The sequence below is a fragment of the Rosa rugosa genome, chromosome 5 (assembly GCF_958449725.1).
Source record: "Rosa rugosa chromosome 5, drRosRugo1.1, whole genome shotgun sequence".
Taxonomy (NCBI): Eukaryota; Viridiplantae; Streptophyta; class Magnoliopsida; order Rosales; family Rosaceae; genus Rosa; species Rosa rugosa.
In genome coordinates, this window is record NC_084824.1 from 47,667,471 (window position 1) to 47,688,288 (window position 20,818).

General features: G+C 38.3%; 1 protein-coding gene across 1 annotated transcript; it reads left to right on the forward strand.

The window, feature by feature from the left end:
* Positions 1-7,140: 7,140 nt before the first annotated feature.
* Positions 7,141-20,518, forward strand: LOC133712483 (3-isopropylmalate dehydratase large subunit, chloroplastic-like). The gene is made up of 15 exons (XM_062138592.1): positions 7,141-7,326; positions 7,413-7,547; positions 7,634-7,804; positions 8,013-8,165; positions 8,266-8,334; positions 8,416-8,532; positions 17,749-17,823; positions 17,994-18,071; positions 18,155-18,250; positions 18,715-18,764; positions 19,128-19,182; positions 19,286-19,417; positions 19,586-19,633; positions 19,713-19,871; positions 20,149-20,518. Exons 1-15 carry the CDS (start codon positions 7,270-7,272, stop codon positions 20,287-20,289), a joined length of 1,536 nt encoding a protein of 511 aa, XP_061994576.1. The 5' UTR covers positions 7,141-7,269; the 3' UTR covers positions 20,290-20,518.
* Positions 20,519-20,818: the final 300 nt, after the last annotated feature.

Below are 20,818 nucleotides of genomic sequence, written 5' to 3' on the forward strand. Positions count from 1 at the left end.
TCTACTAGTATTCGGTATGAAAAGCCGAAAGAAATTCGAGATGTCAATATAATGAGCATCTTCGGAAAAAAGAAAGGAGTACAACTCCTAAATGCTGAAGAATTTGAATACAACGAAATCGAGCATGAGGTAAAAAACGCCTCAATTCCAAAGCTAGATTTCAAACAAATATACAAAAGGGGAACATTTGACCTGATGGACAGCCATCATTTCAAATTACTGAAATTTACAACCCCCTCTACAACAGGAGAAACCGATCTACTACTGATCACTCCTGCTGAAGTTGCCAGAGCAAAAGCAAAAAATTATCAATTTATGCACATTGGAGCAGTCCAAGTTGGCATAAAACTTCTTGCTCGAGAAGGCATAAACTGTTCAGTACTATGTGTCTTACAAGACAATAGACTAACAGATTTTCAAGCTAGTCTACTTGGCACCCTTGAAGCATCTCTCTGCAATCAAGTGGTATATTTCAACTGCTTTCCAAACTTCTCAACCAGCTTGAAAGATGCGGCTCACTGTCTCCGACTGAGAGTCAAGACAGATGGCATATCTATGAAAAATGATATGCAAGAATTGGCAATAGTATACAGGATATACTATAAACTGATGAGTACTACAGTAGAGCCAAAGACAAGGATATCAAATATCCCTGGTCTTACTACTGGATTCCTCACCAGCCAGAAGAACCATTCACAACAGATCCATAAGGTTACTTGGAATGAAGTAACGTTTCCCATTGAATGGAAATTATCTGGTCCGAAGCTACCAGCAGAAAGTGCAAAAGCTAAAATTTATGAAAGCAGAAAGACTGGAGAAATCAGTCTAAACTTTGAAAATCACAGAAAAAGTGATGTCTGTCCTGAGAATATCAGGATAAACAAAAATCTTCTCAGAAGAAGCTACAGCACTAGAGAAGCTAGTAGCAGTGGTACAAAATACTCTGAAGAACCGTCAGAGTCCATCACTGAAGAAGAACTAGAAGCTGATCTAAACAGACCAGTTAATATGCTTGGAGCACAAAAGCTCTATGATCTCTATCAAGAAGCAGAATCTTGCGAAAATCCTGAACGATTAGAAAAACTAATCGAAGAAATGAAAATTTTCAAACCAGGAAAGGAAAGAAAACTCCTTCCCTACCAAGATGTTGAAATGGAAGAAGGAGAAAGCTCCAAAACTTTCATCACTAGAGAAAAGGGAAAAGTAAAACTCCCTATACAGAAAGCCCCTACGGGCAGAAATGGAGAAAGAAATTCTCAAAGGTTTGTCCCAGAGGACAAGATACCCAGAGTACCAATTTCCAACTATGGTATCTGGCTAGATTTAGATAAAGCCCTAGACAAGAGAAAAACTCTTGACCAATGGGTAGACAGCCTGATGATGGCATCTGCTCTTACCCTTGGAAAATTTGAAGCTCCTGATCTTCAGATGTACTTTGAAACTACTCTTACTAGAGTAGCTAAGAAGTATTACTATTCTTTCAAAGAAACAACCAGAGGAAAAGAATGGCTGGAAGAAATCAAAACTTCAAAATCTCCGTATGATTTTGCAGCACCTCTGTACGATCAGTTCTGTGGAGATCTTGCAAATATGAGTGAGAAGGTTAGAGAAACGGCCAAATCAAATATCTATGCTCTCAAAATCTTTGACATGAGATATTTTGAAGAATACTGGAATGAATTTCAAGAATATTACTGTACGATTGGTGAACTAGAAAATACTGATCTAGTCAACCTGTTGCACAGAAAACTCCCTGAACCATGGAGAACAGCTGTGCGGGAAAGCATAGCAGAAAAACAATTGAAAGATTTTCAGTTGGAGGAATTGCCGACAGAATCCGGCAACTACTGAGAGAACAGTGCAAAGCCAATCTTAGAGCTAAGATGGCCAAGAAACAACTCAAAGGAGTTGAAAATTTCTGTTACGGAATACTGGATATACCAACAAATTGGGGATGTCAGGATTCCAAGTTCTACAGAAAAAAGAAAGGAAAATATTACTCTAAAAAATTCAAAAAGAGTAATCAAAGAAAAGATTGGAAATTCAAGAAAAGTTCCAATTACACGAAACAACAGGATGAAGATCCTAAAAAGAAACTTCAAGAAAAAGAAGAATACTCATCAACATAAACAACCTAGCAAGAAAGCTTGCAGATGTTGGTTATGTAAAGCTGAAGGGCACTATGCCAATGAATGCCCGGAAAAGGGTAAAAGATCTACTAAAGCTCTCTTTGAAGAATATGAGCAGATAGTAGAAACAGCAAATATGAAAGGCTACGAAATAGCCTATTCTGATGATGAAGAAGACGACAGGTCAGTTTACTCTGCCTGGTCTGAAGAAGAAGATTCATCTGAGTCTGAGACAGATTCTGAAGTAGAGTACTTCGAATCCAGACAAATGAATGTTTTGAAAATCAAAAACTGGGAAGAAAGTAAGACAGAATCCTTAATGTCTTCTTATCAGGTAAACCCTGGTACATTCGTTTGTGACTACTGCTTATGTCACGAAAAGAATGGTCTCCCTATGTTTTGTGAAGAGTCAAAAAAGACTTATCACAAAGAATGCTTCATAGCTGAAGCAAGAAGAAAAACCAAGAATGGCCTTGTCAGCCAATTGGTTGAACAAGAATATGAAGAATATTTCTCTGAACAAAAAGAGAAAAAGGTAGAAGCCTTGTTCCAGGAAATCATGGAACCTTCTCCTTCGAAAAAGAAGGAAGAAATCATCGATGAAGAAAAAACCGATGAAAATTTAAATTTTGAACTGGTAGAACCACCAGAAATTGTTCCAGAAGAATGCAAGCCATTCATTCCCAAGGAACAAGCTCAAGAAAATGAGCTTCAACAATCGAAAGTCGTCTCTACGAGTAGATACAGCAACTACATAGAGATTGGACTAAAATTCCCTGATCATAAAAAATATCATCTACATGCTTTTGTAGATAATGGATCAGGATTTATAGTTGCAAAAAGATTTGCAATTCCAGAAGAACTCTGGAAAGAAGATAAGAAAAGAACTGCTACTGGTGTTACTTTTGATGGAAGCCATCTCACCATGAATAAAGTAGCAAAAAATGTTCACATCACCATTGGTGAAGGAACATTTACCATCCATAACGTCTGGCAATCTGAAGGCCAAGGCGCAGATTTCTTGTTGGGTAATGATTTCATTCTCCAACAGAGATTTATTCAGGATGAAGAAGCAATGGGCTTCAGAAAAGGAGAACGGGTGTTCTGGGCTGATAGGCTTACTCAAGCCAAAAGTATTGTAGGTCCAAACTTTACTACACAATATCAGAGATCGCAATAGAATAGTGGTGATCTTACCCCCTACAAACCCAAATTTGAACCTATACTCCAAATTAAACAACAAGAATAATTACTTGTTGAAGAATTGTCTGAAGAAGAAGAAGAAACTAGTGAAGAAGAAGAAGCTGGTTTCATTCATGAGCATAACCTCAAGCATTTTCAGAATAAGCTTGAGTCTCAGAAAATTCCCACTCTTGAGAAAATCAAGAAACTACTCGAGCAGAACATCGATGTAGATCCCCAGAAGTTTTGGGAAAAAGACCTAGTGGTCTGTGAATTAAGACTGCATGATATGAATGCTATCTGTCATGTCAAAACTATTCCTCAGTACAAAGAGGAAGATCAAAAAGAATTCAGAAAAGATATTGAAGATCTCCTGAAAAAGAGATTAATTCAACCTTCCACTAGCCCTCATCATGCTCCAGCATTCTACGTGAGAAACCATGCAGAAACGCTAAGAGGAAAAGCTAGAATGGTGATTGACTATAGAGATGTCAACAAGAAGACTGTCAAAGACGGCTATCAAATCGCTCAAGTAAGAGTATTGATCAACCAGCTCAGAGGAGCTAAAGTCTTTTCGAAATTCGATGCAAAGTCGGGTTTCTGGCAGGTCAAGATGCATCCTGAGAGTATACCTCTCACTGCATTTGGAACACCACAAGGACATTACGAATGGTTAGTAATGCCTTTTGGTCTAAAGCAAGCTCCCTCAACTTTCCAGAGAAAAATGGATAATATCTTCAAACATGTTGCGGAGTTTTGCGTCGTCTACATAGATGACATTCTGGTCTTCTCCAAAAATAGAGAAGAACACATGAAACACCTCCACGAGGTTGTAAAGCCGATAGTTCAGCATGGAATTATCCTAGGTGAAAAGAAAATCTTCTTTATCCTTGATGAAGTTGATTTCCTAGGAATAAATATCAAAAATGGAGAAATCAAACTCCAACCTCATATCCTTGAGAAGATCTGGAAGTTCCCAGATAGAATTCCTGATGCTAAGAGTCTAGAGAGATTCCTTGGTGTCATAAATTATGGGAGAGATTTCATACCCAAAATATCAGGGTTAACATCAATGTTATCTCCTAAAACGAGTTCCAAAAGAAAATGGAACTTCACAGAAGATGATGAGAAAATTGTGAAGCAGATAAAAAATCTCGGCAAAAACCTCCCTCCGCTTCAACAACCAGAAAAGAATTATGAAATTATCCTCCAAACAGATGCGAGTGATAATTACTGGTCCGGTGTTGTTCTGGCAAAAACGCCTGAAACTAACATTGAAAAGATCTGTAAATTTTGTAGTGGCAAGTTCAGCCCTGCAGAACTGAATTATCCCACAGGGGAAAAAGAAATTTTGGCTGTTAAGAAAACAATTTTAAATTCTCCAGCTTTCCTTGGAAAACCCTTTACTGTCCGCACCGATTGTGCCAGAGTAAAGAATTTCAAAAATTTCAAACTTGATAAAGCTGCTGATAGAGGAAGACTAGCTAACTGGAAATTATTCCTTAACCAATATGATTATGTTGTTGAACTAATTGCAGGAAACAAGAACTATCTTCCAGACGCCTTAACAAGAGAATTAGCCATGTTCAATAGAAGAGATGAAGACAACGACGAAGGTCGCAATCCTAGAAGCAGAAGAGCTGGGAAGGAACATGAAACCAATGAGGATCCCAAAGAAAAAATCCTCAAGAGATTCCTGCTAAGTCCTAGAGACTTAGCCACAACTGATCAATCCCAGGGTAAAGGATTGGCTAGCCCGTCTCAAACGGCAGACGGTAAAGGCTCATCAAGACCGTTGACGGCTGTTGCTTTGCCAAAAAGCAAACCTACTCCAACTGGAGTACTAAATGTTTTCAATTATGAACTTCGAACTTTTGATACTCCTGTGTTCAGAACTGGCAGGAGATTAGCCTACCACCAGAAGGCAATTCTGGATAATCTTTTATTTGCCTTTCAGGAAAGAAGCAGTGGTCTAATGTTTCCAGCTCTCTTTGCATTAGCTGAAGAACTTTACGAGAATGCAAGACCACAGTTCGAAGAATCACAGCAGAGTGCTGTCAAGAAAGAAAAACTTCACTTCCTAGAAGATCCTGAAAGTGCTAGAATCCCTATCATAGCACTCAAAGAATCAGACTGGCATGAATTCCATTGTCTGATAGGAAGTCACAATTCCGAAGACCGTATTCCTCCAACCCTCTTCATTATTGCAGGACCATATGTTGGAAGATACCAGGTAAATGTTCAGAGTGAACATCCGCAGGAACACAAGCTCTGGCTTGTTGAAAATGGTTTTGTCCATAATCTGTGGACTAAAACTAATGATGATCTCAAAGGCTTGCCTCCAATCCTTGTCAACACAGTCAAAAACATAAGAAAAAATGATTGTACGCTTCGTCTGAAGTTCAGATCCACCCCCCCAGAATGGATCAAAAAGGCAAATGGTGAGGTTGAATATATTTCTCCGTATCATTATGTGAGAATTATTCAAAGACAATATCTTCAGCCTGCCTGTGTTGGGTACAATGGCCAGCCAAACTCAAGCATCCCATGGATGAAGGCCATGGCCCTAGAATACATCAAGAAGATCATCTCAGAAGACATCAATAATACTTTCCTGGCAGCAGGAGAAAAAACTATTATCACTGCTTACGATCATCCTGACGTAGTCAGCAGTGATCTATTCTTATCTCTCACCAGAAAAGAGATAGACTCTACCATGGCATGCATGCATTGGGTGGAAAAACTTGAAAATGACAACCACTACAAGATGTATGTCGATACCGATGTTGAGGATAATGCTACAACGGTAAGGATGGCTCAGACAGACAACAACTCTTTTGTCTTTGGCCACAATTCAGAGACTGACGACAACATGTAGCAGCTGGTGAAGAAAAAAGCACCAAAACAAAAAAGCAACTATTACCTTTTTCAAAAAAATACTTTTGCTTTTCAAAAAAGAAGAAGGTGAAAAACATTTCACCAAAAGGGAACCTGCCTTTTCCTTGTCCGACCTCCACCAGTAGGAGCACTCAGGAAAGCAGGAAATCACGGAGTCGTCCTGTATATTTTAAGTTTTGAATTGTAATTTGAGGTCCACTCCCTATATAAGGAGCTTAAGTTTCATTTGTAAGGGGAGGAAAAATTTCTAGAGAAAACAAAAATCAGAAGATTGAGCAGAAGAGTCTTCTCTCAAGTAGTAAGAAAGCCATAGTAGCAAGTGTGCTCTTTCCTTCCGAGTTTGAAGTCTTTCATTACAAGTAAGTATCTAAAAATCAGTCTCATGGATAGCTAAACAGCTTCCAGCTGTTTACCTGAGTGAGGCTCTAGATTGTTAAATATGTATTCATGTTCATATAAATAAATTCCGTGTGAGCCCAGTATTCTCTTTAAAGATTTGTATATTCATGTTTCTGCAAAATTATCTGTTTCTCTAAAACCAGTCTTCAAACCAAAAGACTAGTTTCCTATAAGCCTAGAACAGCAGTGATTCCGCCCTGAAAGTAACCGCTTAGACAGGAGTCGTTAGGTGAAAATGTGGCATGTTGAAGGCTAGATCTATACTTTAGGAATCTATTTTGCAGGATTGTTAACTGGAAAAAGAAAAAGAGATAAAAGTAGAAAAGGAAGAAAGGACACGTGTACCAGTACAAAAGGGACATCTCAAGACCTGGTCAGGAGGTGCTAACCACACCTGGTCAGCCAAGAACTGTCCTAAATTAAATCATCTCTTAACTCTACTTTATTTGCACCTAACCATACTCATCCAAAAATGATACGTGCCAGGCTTATATAGGGTGGCTATCTGCATCTAATTAAATTTATTCCCGCGTAATTTGACACTCAGCCGCCGCTCCCCATTTTCCAGTTCCACAACACAAAGATTGAAAGACGTATTCATTTTCTCTTCTCCACAACACATAAACACAAACCAGTCGGATAAACCCACATTTCCGCAGCCATGGCTTACTCCACTGTTGCTCCATCCTTCACCTCCTTCATCAACAAAAACACCAAGGTGAATTTCTCTTGTTCAATCTCATAAAGAATTGTCACTTTCAGCTCTAAATTTCTCACCTTTGATTTTTTTTTTTCTTTTTCCAGAAGGATTTGGATCTCTCTGCTTTCTCTTCCACATCGCCGGCTTCATTTCAGAGATGCAAGGGATCGGTCTCCAAGAAAATCTGCTCTGTCATGGCTCCACAGCAATCGGAGCGGAAGCCAGCCACTACTGGCTCGGTTAGTACGGTTTTATTTGGTGCTCTTGGGTTAATGGGAATCTTAGTTTTCCTGTTTTTGATATTGGGTTCTGGTCGACTTTGCAGGTCAAGACGGGAATGACGATGACCGAGAAAATATTGGCTAGGGCTTCTGAGAAAACCCATGTGAGCCCAGGTGACAATGTTTGGGTTAACATTGATGTTCTGATGACCCATGATGTCTGTGGCCCTGGTTCCTTTGCAATCTTCAAGAAAGAGTTTGGCCAGAATGCTAAGGTAATTCCATTTTTCAGCTAAGAAGATCATTGCCTTAATTACCATATAGACAAATAGACAATGTATGGTATATGTATGTATATTTGTTCTTCCTTCGTTCAGCTCATAGTCTTAATTTGTCATCTTTGTGTTGCTGCGTGTTCTGTGAAGTTTTTTAATTGCTTGATTGGGTTTATTTTTGTGGGGGTTAATTGTTACTTCATTGTAGGTTTGGGACCGAGAAAAGATTGTAGTCATACCTGACCATTATATATTCACTACTGATGAGCGTGCAAACCGTAATGTGGATACCTTGAGGGATTTCTGCATGGAGCAGAACATCAAGTACTTCTATGATATCAAGGATCTTGGTAACTTTCAGGTGTGGATTTGAAGTTTCATTTTATGTCGATTTGCTAGTGTACTTTTATTTCTTATTCTGTTTTTGCATTAGTGGTTAACTTTAGTTCACAATTTGGCAGGCTAACCCAGATTACAAGGGTGTATGCCATATTGCTCTTGCTCAAGAAGGTCATTGCAGGCCTGGAGAGGTACTGTTCTTCAAAAAGCCCAATATTTTTTTATGGCTTTATGATCCAAAACAGCATTCAGACATTTTGTGTTGGCTTCAGGTGCTGCTGGGTACAGATTCTCACACCTGCACCACTGGAGCTTTTGGACAATTTGCTACAGGAATCGGGATCACTGATGCTGGTTTCGTATTGGGCACTGGGAAACTTTTGCTCAAGGTTTGTGGATGTTGCTTTTTGTGTTCATTCTCTCTAATCTCATATTTTGATAGATTTTATGCAAATGACGTGATTCCACAGCTTTAGTTTCCAATAATATTTTATTGATGACTAAGGGCCCCTGCCCGGCAGCCCCTCTGTTAATATAAGAATGTATAAACTCCAGATAGAGTGACAGATTATAATCTCTACATAAACAAGAACAGAGAATATGCATAACATAACAACATTGGTCACGCAGTGAAAACCTCAATTGAGATCAAAAACACTGCGGGGCTCTAACTCTTGAGAACCCAATGATTCACTAATCAAAACAGATTACACATTAACTCTGGGATTGCAATGACTGCTACAATCCTTACTGGACAGACACACTAGTTGTTTTACAAACTGTTTTCAACATGGAACAAAACAGAGCAACAAAGAGACTAACTCTTTTACAACCAAAGGATTGAAAATCAAACTATTCTCAATGCCTAGAAGAACCACAGAACTCCTATATATATAGGAGGAAGAAATCACCAAGATTCCTTCAGCTTTGTTGGAGTAGAGTCACGAGGAGGGACCGGACAGTGAGCTAAGATGGAGAACCTTGCTGCAATTGTCTCCCACTTTGATCTTTGACAGCAAGGCGAGATGGAGAACTAATATAGTTGCTTCCTCCTTTCTTCTTTGACAGCAAGGGTTCTATGAGAAGAAGATGTTCTTCCTTTTCTGGTTCGACAGCAAGTGTTTCATAAAGGAGAAAATGGAAAACCAGATTCAATTTCTTCTGACCAAACGTTTTTGACAGCAAGGATGTGCATATCAAGGAGATGAATGTGGACGACCATGACCTGCAATTATACTTCAGCTTTTGGTCTTCTTATGCATGCTTAAAAAGCAAAGCTGCAATCTTCTCATGCTTGGTCTCACGGCTGTAGAACCACAATAATGCAATTAAACAATGCATACTTAAAAAGCATGTCTACCACAATTGCATTTAACAATTGTTTATGCTTTAAACAATTCTTCAACTCTTCTTTTCGAATTCATGCTTAGAAAGCAACAACACCATACATGCATTAAACAATTCTGAACATGTAGTTAAATAATTTCTCTTGGTCTTCACATGGGTAATGTGGAAGAGTTTTGTGGCTGGTGGAATGCCAATACTTTAATACTAACAATCTCCCCCTTTGGCATTCCTCAACCAAAACTCTTACGATTGTTTTTCGACTCCCCCTCAACAAGTACTTTGAGGATCCTTAGTTCCTGAAACATTTATCACACACCTTGTGAAAAATAACATGAAACTGTAATTAATGAATAGCAATAACACATGTCCACAAGGAAAGATGAATTCAAACCCTAAAGAAATCTAGCCAAGTCTTAACAGAAAAACAACGAGCCAAACAAAATCAACAAAATCTTTCTCCCCCTTTTTGGATAGGGATGCCAAAGGACTAGTGCGCAGCGGAAGCTATGTAGAAGAAAGATTACCATATTCCGAATCAGATAGAGTACATCAAAATGTCCTAAGTACCGGAACTCCCCCTTAATTTATCATGTTATGAAGAATTCAATAATGAAATGCAAACACACAATGAGTGGGTTTGTATCCAAGAGTTAAAAACAGATTCAATTTGCATAGCTTTTCAGACAAGAGTACGACCACAAATCCATAAACATGAATGCAACAAGATAAGGTCACATGAGTAAACCATTTTTGACAACCACAAGGTAAGCTGGAAGATGATCGAGTATTCTATACCTTTGTTGTGTAAGTGAACATAACTCAAAGTGGAGTGTGTAACATCATTAGAATCCTTGAAATCAGAACACACACACGAAGAGAACAACATAGATATTCCCCCTTATATCTCCGTGTGGGCACAATTTTTAATTTTTCTTTTGCCTTTTCACACAACATATAGCTTTTCTCAAGAAAACTAAGACTCATGTAACGAGTTTTATGCCAGCAGCTCCCAAATCAGATGACTTTAGGGTACTAGATCTAACAAGGACATCCCAAAGGACATATCAACTCGAGTCAATAGTTTTACATTCCACCGGGGTGGCCAAACCATTCCCTTTTCTTCCCAAAACCTCATATCGTTCGTCACGACCAAGGCCTGTTTACTTTGGGAATAGCTTGGCCATGCTCCACAAATATTGTACCTTTTTAACGAGGAGCAGAAATGACATTTTTAACAGCTTCGTATGTGTGGACTAAGAACAAGTCAACCAAGAATATTACTTACCACCACAAGGAATATGTGTGCAAGTGATCATACAAAGTGATAGAGAATATGTTGATCATGTTCGAGATTACACAGTGATGCAAGAACAAATTCAAAGCATGTAAATCATCTCATTACACTCCTATTTAAGGAAGGGAGTAGAAACCTTGTCAATCTAAGTTCAAGTGAATCTATCAGACACTTCGGGATACAAACCACACATGCAATCCTGATTCTTCAGAAACCAAAAAAAAATGCAGAAATAAAAAAGAAGAATGCACCTATACTAATATGATTTCATACAATGTGAATGCATACCAACATATAGTTAAATCAGGGGAGAGTTGCAGAACTTAGAACACCAATTGCGCTTCTAAGTGATTCAAAACGAGCAGTATCCAAGGGTTTGGTGAATAAATCAGCTAATTGATGCTCAGTTGGAATAAAAGCTAATTCAAGTAAATTCCTTTCAACCAAATCTCGAATAAAATGATATCTCATGTCAATATGCTTAGTGCGTGAGTGTTGCACTGGATTCTTGGAAATATTTATAGCACTTGAGTTATCACATAAGATAGTCAACTTACCTTGAGAAAACTCATAATCTCGAAGCATTTGCTTCATCCAAAGCATTTGAGTACAACAGCTTCCTGCAGCTACATATTCGGCTTCAGCTGTGGAGAGAGATATACAGTTTTGCTTTTTGCTATGCCAGGCTACCATGTTGTTTCCAATGAAAAAGCAACCTCCAGAAGTGCTTTTTCGATCCTTCAAATTTCCTCCCCAATCTGCATCAGAATACCCAGCAATCTCAATATTAGAATCAAATGTAAAATAGACACCACAAGTGGCAGTGCCTGAGACATATCTTATGATACGCTTAACAGCTTCCAAATGAGATTCTTTAGGATTTGCCTGAAAACGAGCACAAACTCCTACACTGTAAGATATGTCAGGTCTACTAGCAGTGAGATAAAGTAGGCTACCAATCATACTTCTGTAAAGAGTTTGATCAACAGACTTACCTGTTAGATCCTCAGTAAGTTTGACACTTGTACTCATAGGATTTGTCATAGCTTTGGCATATTCAAGTCCAAATTTCTTAACAAGATTCTCAGCATATTTAGTTTGACATAGGAACATACCTGTCTTCAGTTGACGAACTTGAAGTCCAAGAAAGTAATTCAGCTCTCCACACATGCTCATCTCAAATTCACTTTCCATGATGTTAGTGAATTCTTTAACATAAGAATCAGAAGTGGAGCCAAATATGATATCATCAACATAAACTTGTGCAATCATGACATGTTTGCTGTCTCTTTTAATAAACAAAGTTTTATCAATTGAACCTCGAATATATCCTTTGCTTACTAGATGAGTAGACAAACGCTCATACCAGGCTCTTGGAGCCTGTTTTAATCCATACAGGGCCTTTTTGAGTTTGTACACATGATCAGGATTGCTAGGGTCTTTGAATCCCTGAGGCTGTTCAACATATACTTCTTCTTGTAACACACCATTCAGAAAGGCACTTTTTACATCCATTTGATATAATTTAAAGTGAAGATGACAAGCAATTGCAAGAAGAAGTCTAACAGATTCAAGTCTAGCAACAGGAGCAAATGTTTCATCAAAATCAAGTCCTTCAACTTGTTTATATCCTTGGGCAACAAGTCTAGCTTTGTTCCTAGTAATATTACCATGCTCATCACTCTTATTTCGAAAAATCCATTTTGTACCTATTATATTGAATTCACTGAGCCTAGGCACAAGATACCACACATCATTCCTAGCAAATTGATTCAATTCATCATGCATGGCATTTATCCAATCATCATCATTCAAGGCCTCCTTAACATTCTTTGGTTCAATAAGTGACACAAAACCACAATGAGAAATTATGTTAATGTTCACTTCATTTTCAGTCAAGAAGCATGCAAGAGCAGAATCAGTACTAACCTTGGTTGCAACTTGTCTGCGGGTTTGAATCCCTTCATGTACGTTCCCAATGACGTCCTGAGTAGAATGATCTTTTTGAACTTGCTTGAAACCCGTTCTTAGAACTGGTGGAGGATCAAAAATAGGATCATTTGAGGAATCATCCGTTTCTTCATTCAATTCCACATTTACTCGGCTTCCTGAGGGTTGATCCTCATCTGGATTAACCTGAACATTACTCACAGCACAATCATCAATAGATACATTATAGGATTCCATTACAGACATGGTTCGCTTGTTGTACACCCTGTAAGCTCTACTATCCAAAGAATAACCAAGAAATATGCCTTTATCGCTCCTAGCATCAAATTTACCAAGATATTCTCTATCTCTATAAATATAGCAAGGAGATCCAAAAACACGAAGATGACTTACATTGGGTTTCTTACCTTTCCATAGCTCATATGTAGTTTTGTTAGTACCTGGTCTCAAGAATGCACGGTTTGTAGTATAGCAAGCAGTGCTAATCGCTTCGGCCCAAAGGTTTGGAGTAAGTCCAGCTGAGTGTAGCATCACTCTTCCCATGTCTACCAATACCCTGTTCTTTCTCTCAACTACACCATTCTGTTGTGGGGTAATTGGAGCTGAAAACTCATGTGAAATTCCATACTCAAGAAAAAAATTAGCAAACAAAGCATTCTTAAATTCAGTTCCATTATCAGTCCTAACTCTAACAATGCATAAGTTTGAGGAATGTTTTTCATTTGTTATTCTTTTACACAATCCCTTAAAGCTTTCAAAAGTATCACTCTTCTCTCTAAGGAAATTCACCCAAGTAAAACGTGATAAATCATCAACTACAACCAAAATGTATTTCTTACCACCCATGCTTTCGGTTTGTGAAGGTCCAACAAGGTCCATATGCATAAGTTCCAATGGATGAGTTGTAGTGGATGAATTAATTGCTCCATGTGAGGCACGAGTTTGCTTACCTACCTTGCAATCGTCACACATCTTGTCTGGCTTACCACTCAGAAAAGGCATACCTCTTACACTTTCCTTGTGTGAAAGTTTCAGCAAGTCTTGAAAGTTTACATGCCCCAGACGCCTATGCCAAAGTTCAAGAACATCATCCGATGTCTTGGCTTTCAAACATGTCTGCACTTCAACAGATTTATTAGCACGTACATGATAACAATTATCTTTTGAACGCAAACCACCCATAATATTTTTGCCATTGTTATCAGTTACAATACATCTTGTTTTATTAAAATTTACATCCTCATAATCATCGGTTAATTGACTAACACTTATGAGATTTGCATGAAGCCCTTCAACAAACAAGACATTTTGGAGATTAGGAATACCTGGTGTATTTACCGTTCCCTTACCCATTACCTTGGCCTTTTTCCCATCTCCAAACGTGACTGATCGGGTTGTGAATTCGCTTGAAAAAGACACAAACCAACTCTTTTCACCGGTCATATGTCTTGAGCACCCACTATCAACATACCAGACATCACCTTTCTTATCAGCGAGTGCAGTCAAGGCCACAAGACAAGTAGCTTCCACATATTCAAATTCATTGCTAGAGCTGCAAGAGGAAAGCAAACACGTGGCATCAATGCATTCAGAAGGTATGTCACAATTATCAATCTTAGCTGAGAAGCATTTGGGTCCTTTCTTAACCCAAGTTGATTTTGTCTTTGTTTCCAGATCCACGGGGATGGAAGCCAGCTTTGCAATCCTGGCGATTAGATTCAGACCTTCTTTCAACTCAGCTTGCAACGAGGCATGTGAGTTAATACCCATCGTTTTCCTCTGATTTTGAGTAACCCTACGAAACATATTGCACCTAGGACGTATGTGTCCTAATTTTCCACAATAATGACAAGTAGGAACAAAAAATTTTGAGTTGTGAGTATACCTGGGCTGACGCACAGAGGTGTGCATGTCAGAACTTACCGAAAAACCTTTCTGATGTGATTGAATGGCTTCATGAGGTTCTGGTCTTACAGTCAATTTGGTGGCAGACTTGTTGTCAGTAGTGCTTTGTGCCTGACTTGAGAAATTCTCACCTCCCACACTTTTTACAAACACCAAGGGTTTGCAGGACTCACCATTATAACCTAATCCTTCTTTATTACCATGAGCTTTGCCAATTCCCATCATCTTAGAGACTTTTTCAGACCCTATAGAGAATTTGTTAAAGCTTTCCTTGACCCTCAATAATTCTTCCTGCAATTTTTCATTCTCAAGGGTTAGAGAAACATTTAAGTTGGATTGAGCCTTAATTTCAACCTGCAAAACTTTGATTTTGTTTGTAATCTCATCATGCTCCTTGTTCCAATCTTGAGACTTGACCTTACCCTGCAAAACTTTAATCTTATTAACAAGGTCAGTACGCTCATCTTCCCATTCTTTCAAGGATATTTCAAATTTTTGCTCAATTTTTTCTTTCTCACCCCTTAAGAATTCAATTTCTTCTTTAAGTTTATTATTTTTCTTAAGAACACTTCTTGAGGCATTATACAATTGCTTGCATTTTTCATTTGTTTCTTCATCAAAAGTATCATCTTCTAAATCAGAAATATCAGATAAATCAGTATGAAGAGAAGAAGTAAGAGCAAGATTTACCTCTTCAGAATCTGATTGAGATCCTTCATCACTATCACTCCATGTGGATTTTAAAGCTTTGTTATCATGTGAATTATATCTCCTGTTACCACAGTTAGCAGCAATATGTCCAATTCCACCACATTCATAACATTTAGGTTTGTCAGGAAAACTTTTCTTTTGAGCAAATTTGACAAATTTTGAATTTTTGTCAAAACGATTATCAGATATTTGACCTCTTTTTGAGTCAGAAAAGTTTCTTGAATTATTTCCAGAAGAGTTTTTATATTTCAGAAAATTTTTGAACTCTTTTGTTAATAAAGCTAAATCCACAGAATTATTGATAACATCATCTTTATTTTTAACGGAAGAAAAAGCAACATCTTTTACCTTTTTATCCGGTTTGAATCTCATCTCAAAAGTTTTGAGATTTCCCACCAGTTCATCAAGAGAGTAGAAATCTAGATCCTGAGCCTCCTCAATGGCAATCTGTTTGGCCTGGAATTTCGGAGGAAGAGATCTAAGAAACTTCTTGACAATTCGGTGCTCCTCAACTGGATCATCCAAGCTCCGACATTGACTAGTTACATTGAGAAGCCGAGCATGAAAGTCGTCGATTGATTCATCTTCAGTCATTGACATATTCTCAAATTCCAAGACTAGCCGTTGAAGTTTCTGCCCTCTAACTTTTTTATTTCCTTCATAGGTGACTTGGAGAAGATCCCATGCTTGTTTGGCAGTGTCACAGTGGCTAATTCTCATTCTCTCCTTCTTGGAGAGAGCTGTGAATAATGAATTTCGTGCCTTGAAGTCACAATTTCTGTCACGAACCTCCTCCTCTGTCCATTCCTTTCTAGGCTTAGGAATTCTTGCAGAACTCACTTCTTCTTTCTTGGAGTCTTCTGCCTTGGTTGGATGTTCCCAACCAATCTCCACTATATTCCACATATTTTCATCTTGAGAGTAGAGAAATGCCCTCATCATAATCTTCCATTGTGAGTAATCTTCTCCATCAAACAATGGTGGGCAGTTTATGGAGCTGGAGGCTCTGTCACGTTGTCGTTCCATCCTTGATCATGGATCAACTAAAACTCTTTAGAACCCGCTCTGATGCCAAATGTTAATATAAGAATGTATAAACTCCAGATAGAGTGACAGATTATAATCTCTACATAAACAAGAACAGAGAATATGCATAACATAACAACATTGGTCACGCAGTGAAAACCTCAATTGAGATCAAAAACACTGCGGGGCTCTAACTCTTGAGAACCCAATGATTCACTAATCAAAACAGATTACACATTAACTCTGGGATTGCAATGACTGCTACAATCCTTACTGGACAGACACACTAGTTGTTTTACAAACTGTTTTCAACATGGAACAAAACAGAGCAACAAAGAGACTAACTCTTTTACAACCAAAGGATTGAAAATCAAACTATTCTCAATGCCTAGAAGAACCACAGAACTCCTATATATATAGGAGGAAGAAATCACCAAGATTCCTTCAGCTTTGTTGGAGTAGAGTCACGAGGAGGGACCGGACAGTGAGCTAAGATGGAGAACCTTGCTGCAATTGTCTCCCACTTTGATCTTTGACAGCAAGGCGAGATGGAGAACTAATATAGTTGCTTCCTCCTTTCTTCTTTGACAGCAAGGGTTCTATGAGAAGAAGATGTTCTTCCTTTTCTGGTTCGACAGCAAGTGTTTCATAAAGGAGAAAATGGAAAACCAGATTCAATTTCTTCTGACCAAACGTTTTTGACAGCAAGGATGTGCATATCAAGGAGATGAATGTGGACGACCATGACCTGCAATTATACTTCAGCTTTTGGTCTTCTTATGCATGCTTAAAAAGCAAAGCTGCAATCTTCTCATGCTTGGTCTCACGGCTGTAGAACCACAATAATGCAATTAAACAATGCATACTTAAAAAGCATGTCTACCACAATTGCATTTAACAATTGTTTATGCTTTAAACAATTCTTCAACTCTTCTTTTCGAATTCATGCTTAGAAAGCAACAACACCATACATGCATTAAACAATTCTGAACATGTAGTTAAATAATTTCTCTTGGTCTTCACATGGGTAATGTGGAAGAGTTTTGTGGCTGGTGGAATGCCAATACTTTAATACTAACACCCTCCTTTAACTTTCCTAATGGGTTTCACAGTTCACACCTAGGACAGTTTTCTGATTTCATTGATAGTGTTTGCTGATCTTATGATACTCTGTTTTAATTAAATGATTTCGGAGTTATTTTCTTTTCTTATGTGCAAATGCTGAATGAGTATCAGAGTGATTTTATTTTTGGAAGTTTTGTATCAAATTTAAGGTTAACGAATCATTAAATTGGCCCATATCTGCCAAAGCTTATGGGGGATTTGTGGGTATCAATAATCTGCGATTTTCTCACCTTTTTAAAAATTGCAGGTGCCTCCAACTCTGAGATTTGTGCTGGATGGTGAAATGCCTGACTATTTGCTTGCCAAAGACTTGATTTTACAAGTTAGTTCGACCAGCTCTCAAGCCAAGTGTTTTTCAATGTTCAGAGGATACTGGAAAGTTAAAACTACATCAGATACAGCCTATGATTTCAGTTCTTTTCTTGATAGATAATCCGGTGAATATATCCAGTATTTATGTTGCTTCCTTGAAAACTGAATTTCATCTCGCAGATTATTGGTGAAATCTCTGTTGCTGGTGCAACATATAAAGCTATGGAGTTTGTTGGAAGCACTGTTGAAGCCTTAAGTGTAAGTGAACTCACTGCGATATGGAACTGCAGTTCATTTGGTTGCAGTTGTTAATTACTCTTTGTTTGACTTATACTGGACAGATGGAAGAGAGGATGACATTATGCAACATGGTTATTGAAGCTGGGGGTAAAAATGGTATCGTCCCCGCTGATAGCACTACATACAAGTACCTTGAGGTTAGTATTGTAAATCATCAAATCCTCTCGCACTCCCACACACAAACATAAAGTTTTGTATGTATATGTATATTAGCATCAATAGCATGTAAATGAATGTCTATGTGTATGCGAATAGTTAGATGTGTGTGTCAATAGCTGTTCTTGTTTTCTCTGGTGCATGCTGTTGATGCATTTGTGAGCATCTGTGGGTGACTTTAAGGCTGGGTTTGGAACCTTCCTTGTCTAAATATTTTAAAGCGTGTGCATGAGGACATCAACATTCATTATCCCATATACCTAGTGGTGGCAGGAACTGCTTGTCTATAATGGGTTAGGAACAAAGCCTAGCCTTTCACTTTTGCCCTGTCATAAACCTTTTACTGTTTTGTGGGTTGTTTTGCAACAAATCGTTTTCTCTTTGTATGTTGCTGTACATTTCAGTTCTCTAGCACAGGCTAAATGTTGTAAATTTTGTATTGCAGGATAAAACGTCTGTACCCTATGAACCTGTGTACAGTGATGATACAGCTAGGTAAATTTTTTCTATTACATTTTCGCACTTTATTAGCCTAGCCATTTCATAATCTGGTTTATAAGTTGGTACATCTTCTGTGCATTAACATTGAAATCGGCATTAAAATTGCATTCAACTCTCCCTCTGGAATTTGTGTTTAAGTTTTCTATGGTGAATGCATCACCTTCTGATTTTTACCAATATAGAGTCAGGTTTTCAGAAAATGATTTTACTTGGATTGTAATTCATGAAATTTCTAGCTCATTGCTGGTGCCCTTGCCATGTTAGTAGATGAGACTAAACAACAGTTTAGATCATTTCCTACCATATTGCTCCCTAAGAATCATGTTGTACTAATGAGTTTGTTTTCCTTGGATTTAGATTTCTTACAGAGTACAGATTTGATATCTCTAAACTGGAGCCATTGGTGGCAAAGGTGAGGCGCACATATATAACTCTCATATAATCCTCTGTTTTTGGTCTTGAGGATTACTTTTTTAGCCTCTCTTCTGCAAGTAATTTTTTGAATTGTTTTGCAGCCTCATTCTCCAGATAACCGTGCTTTAGCAAGAGAGTGCAAAGATGTCAAAATTGACAGAGTCTATATTGGATCTTGTACTGGTGGGAAAACAGAGGATTTTATGGCTGCTGCTAAAGTTTTTCTAGCTTCAGTAAGGACTCCAATAACTTAGTATATTCAGATTGCACAGTTCAATTCCCTTTATCTTTGTATTACATCTCAATACCTTGTATTTTCCTTACATATGTGTTTATTTAATTTGCTTACGTATTTTTTCTACTATTGGTTTAAGCTTACAGAACTGATTGCTATACTGCAGGGAAAAAAGGTCAAAGTACCCACTTTTCTTGTACCTGCTACACAAAAGGTTTGTCCTGCAACAGAATTAAACTTATAAAAATTTCTTGATAAATGCAAATTTGATATATTGCATTTGCCATTTGTAGGTTTGGATGGACGTGTACAGTCTTCCAGTGCCAGGATCAGGTGGAAAGACTTGCTCGCAGATATTTGAGGAAGCTGGTTGTGACACACCTGCAAATCCCACTTGTGGTGCTTGCATGGGTGGTCCTAGAGACACTTATGCTCGCTTGAATGAACCACAGGTAAATGTATTTCTTCACCTGCACACATTCAGATGATCTGATCATGTCCAGGCTCTTATGTGCCGAGGCGGCTAGACCTCGGATAATTGCATCTTCACTGGCGTAGGACTGATTCTCTGAACCTCATAATCCCATTTGCAGATAATCTTGTCCTAATGGAAACATTGTTTATTTGAATTTAATAATGCTGAAACTATATTCATCTTGTTTTGAAGATCCACTGGTACTGAATCATTATTTTCCATTTCAAATATGTCTACCATTTCTTTCGTTGCAGGTATGTGTCTCTACTACGAACAGGAACTTCCCCGGCAGAATGGGCCACAAGGAAGGCCAGATATATCTTGCTTCACCATATACAGCTGCAGCATCTGCTTTGACCGGTTATGTCACCGACCCAAGAGAGTTTTTGCAGTAAGCAACCGATCAGTATTAGTTTATTGTGTACTCTTCCGGTGTAAGTTAGGTAGCAGATCGAGAAAGGAAATAATGGGTCATCACACCCATCTCAATGGTTTTGTATGCTGTGATTATCAGGTCAGTATCATCTGTATTCTATGTGAATTGTGAGAGCGAGTGCTTAGAATGATTTGTGACCAGAATATGAGGCATCTATCTATATGAGCATAATTTGACAACTTTTGATGACTTTTGTTAATGCTTGGATCCGTTGGGGATCTAATTAACGATAAGTAAAGAGAGAGAGAGAGAGCGACACAAGCGAAGTATAGTGGTTCACCTCCCGCCTTAGCGGGAGACTACGTCCACTTGAATGTGTACTAGTGTGTCGAGCCTTGCGGCCTAACAAGATTACAAAGTATGTAATGGGATGGGATCTAAGTGGGAGGAGGCATTCCTTTTATAGGTGAAGGAAGCCATTTCCTTTACATGGTTTTCGATGTGGGACAAGCAAAGATAACTATTCTAGTGTAGAAACTATTCTAGTG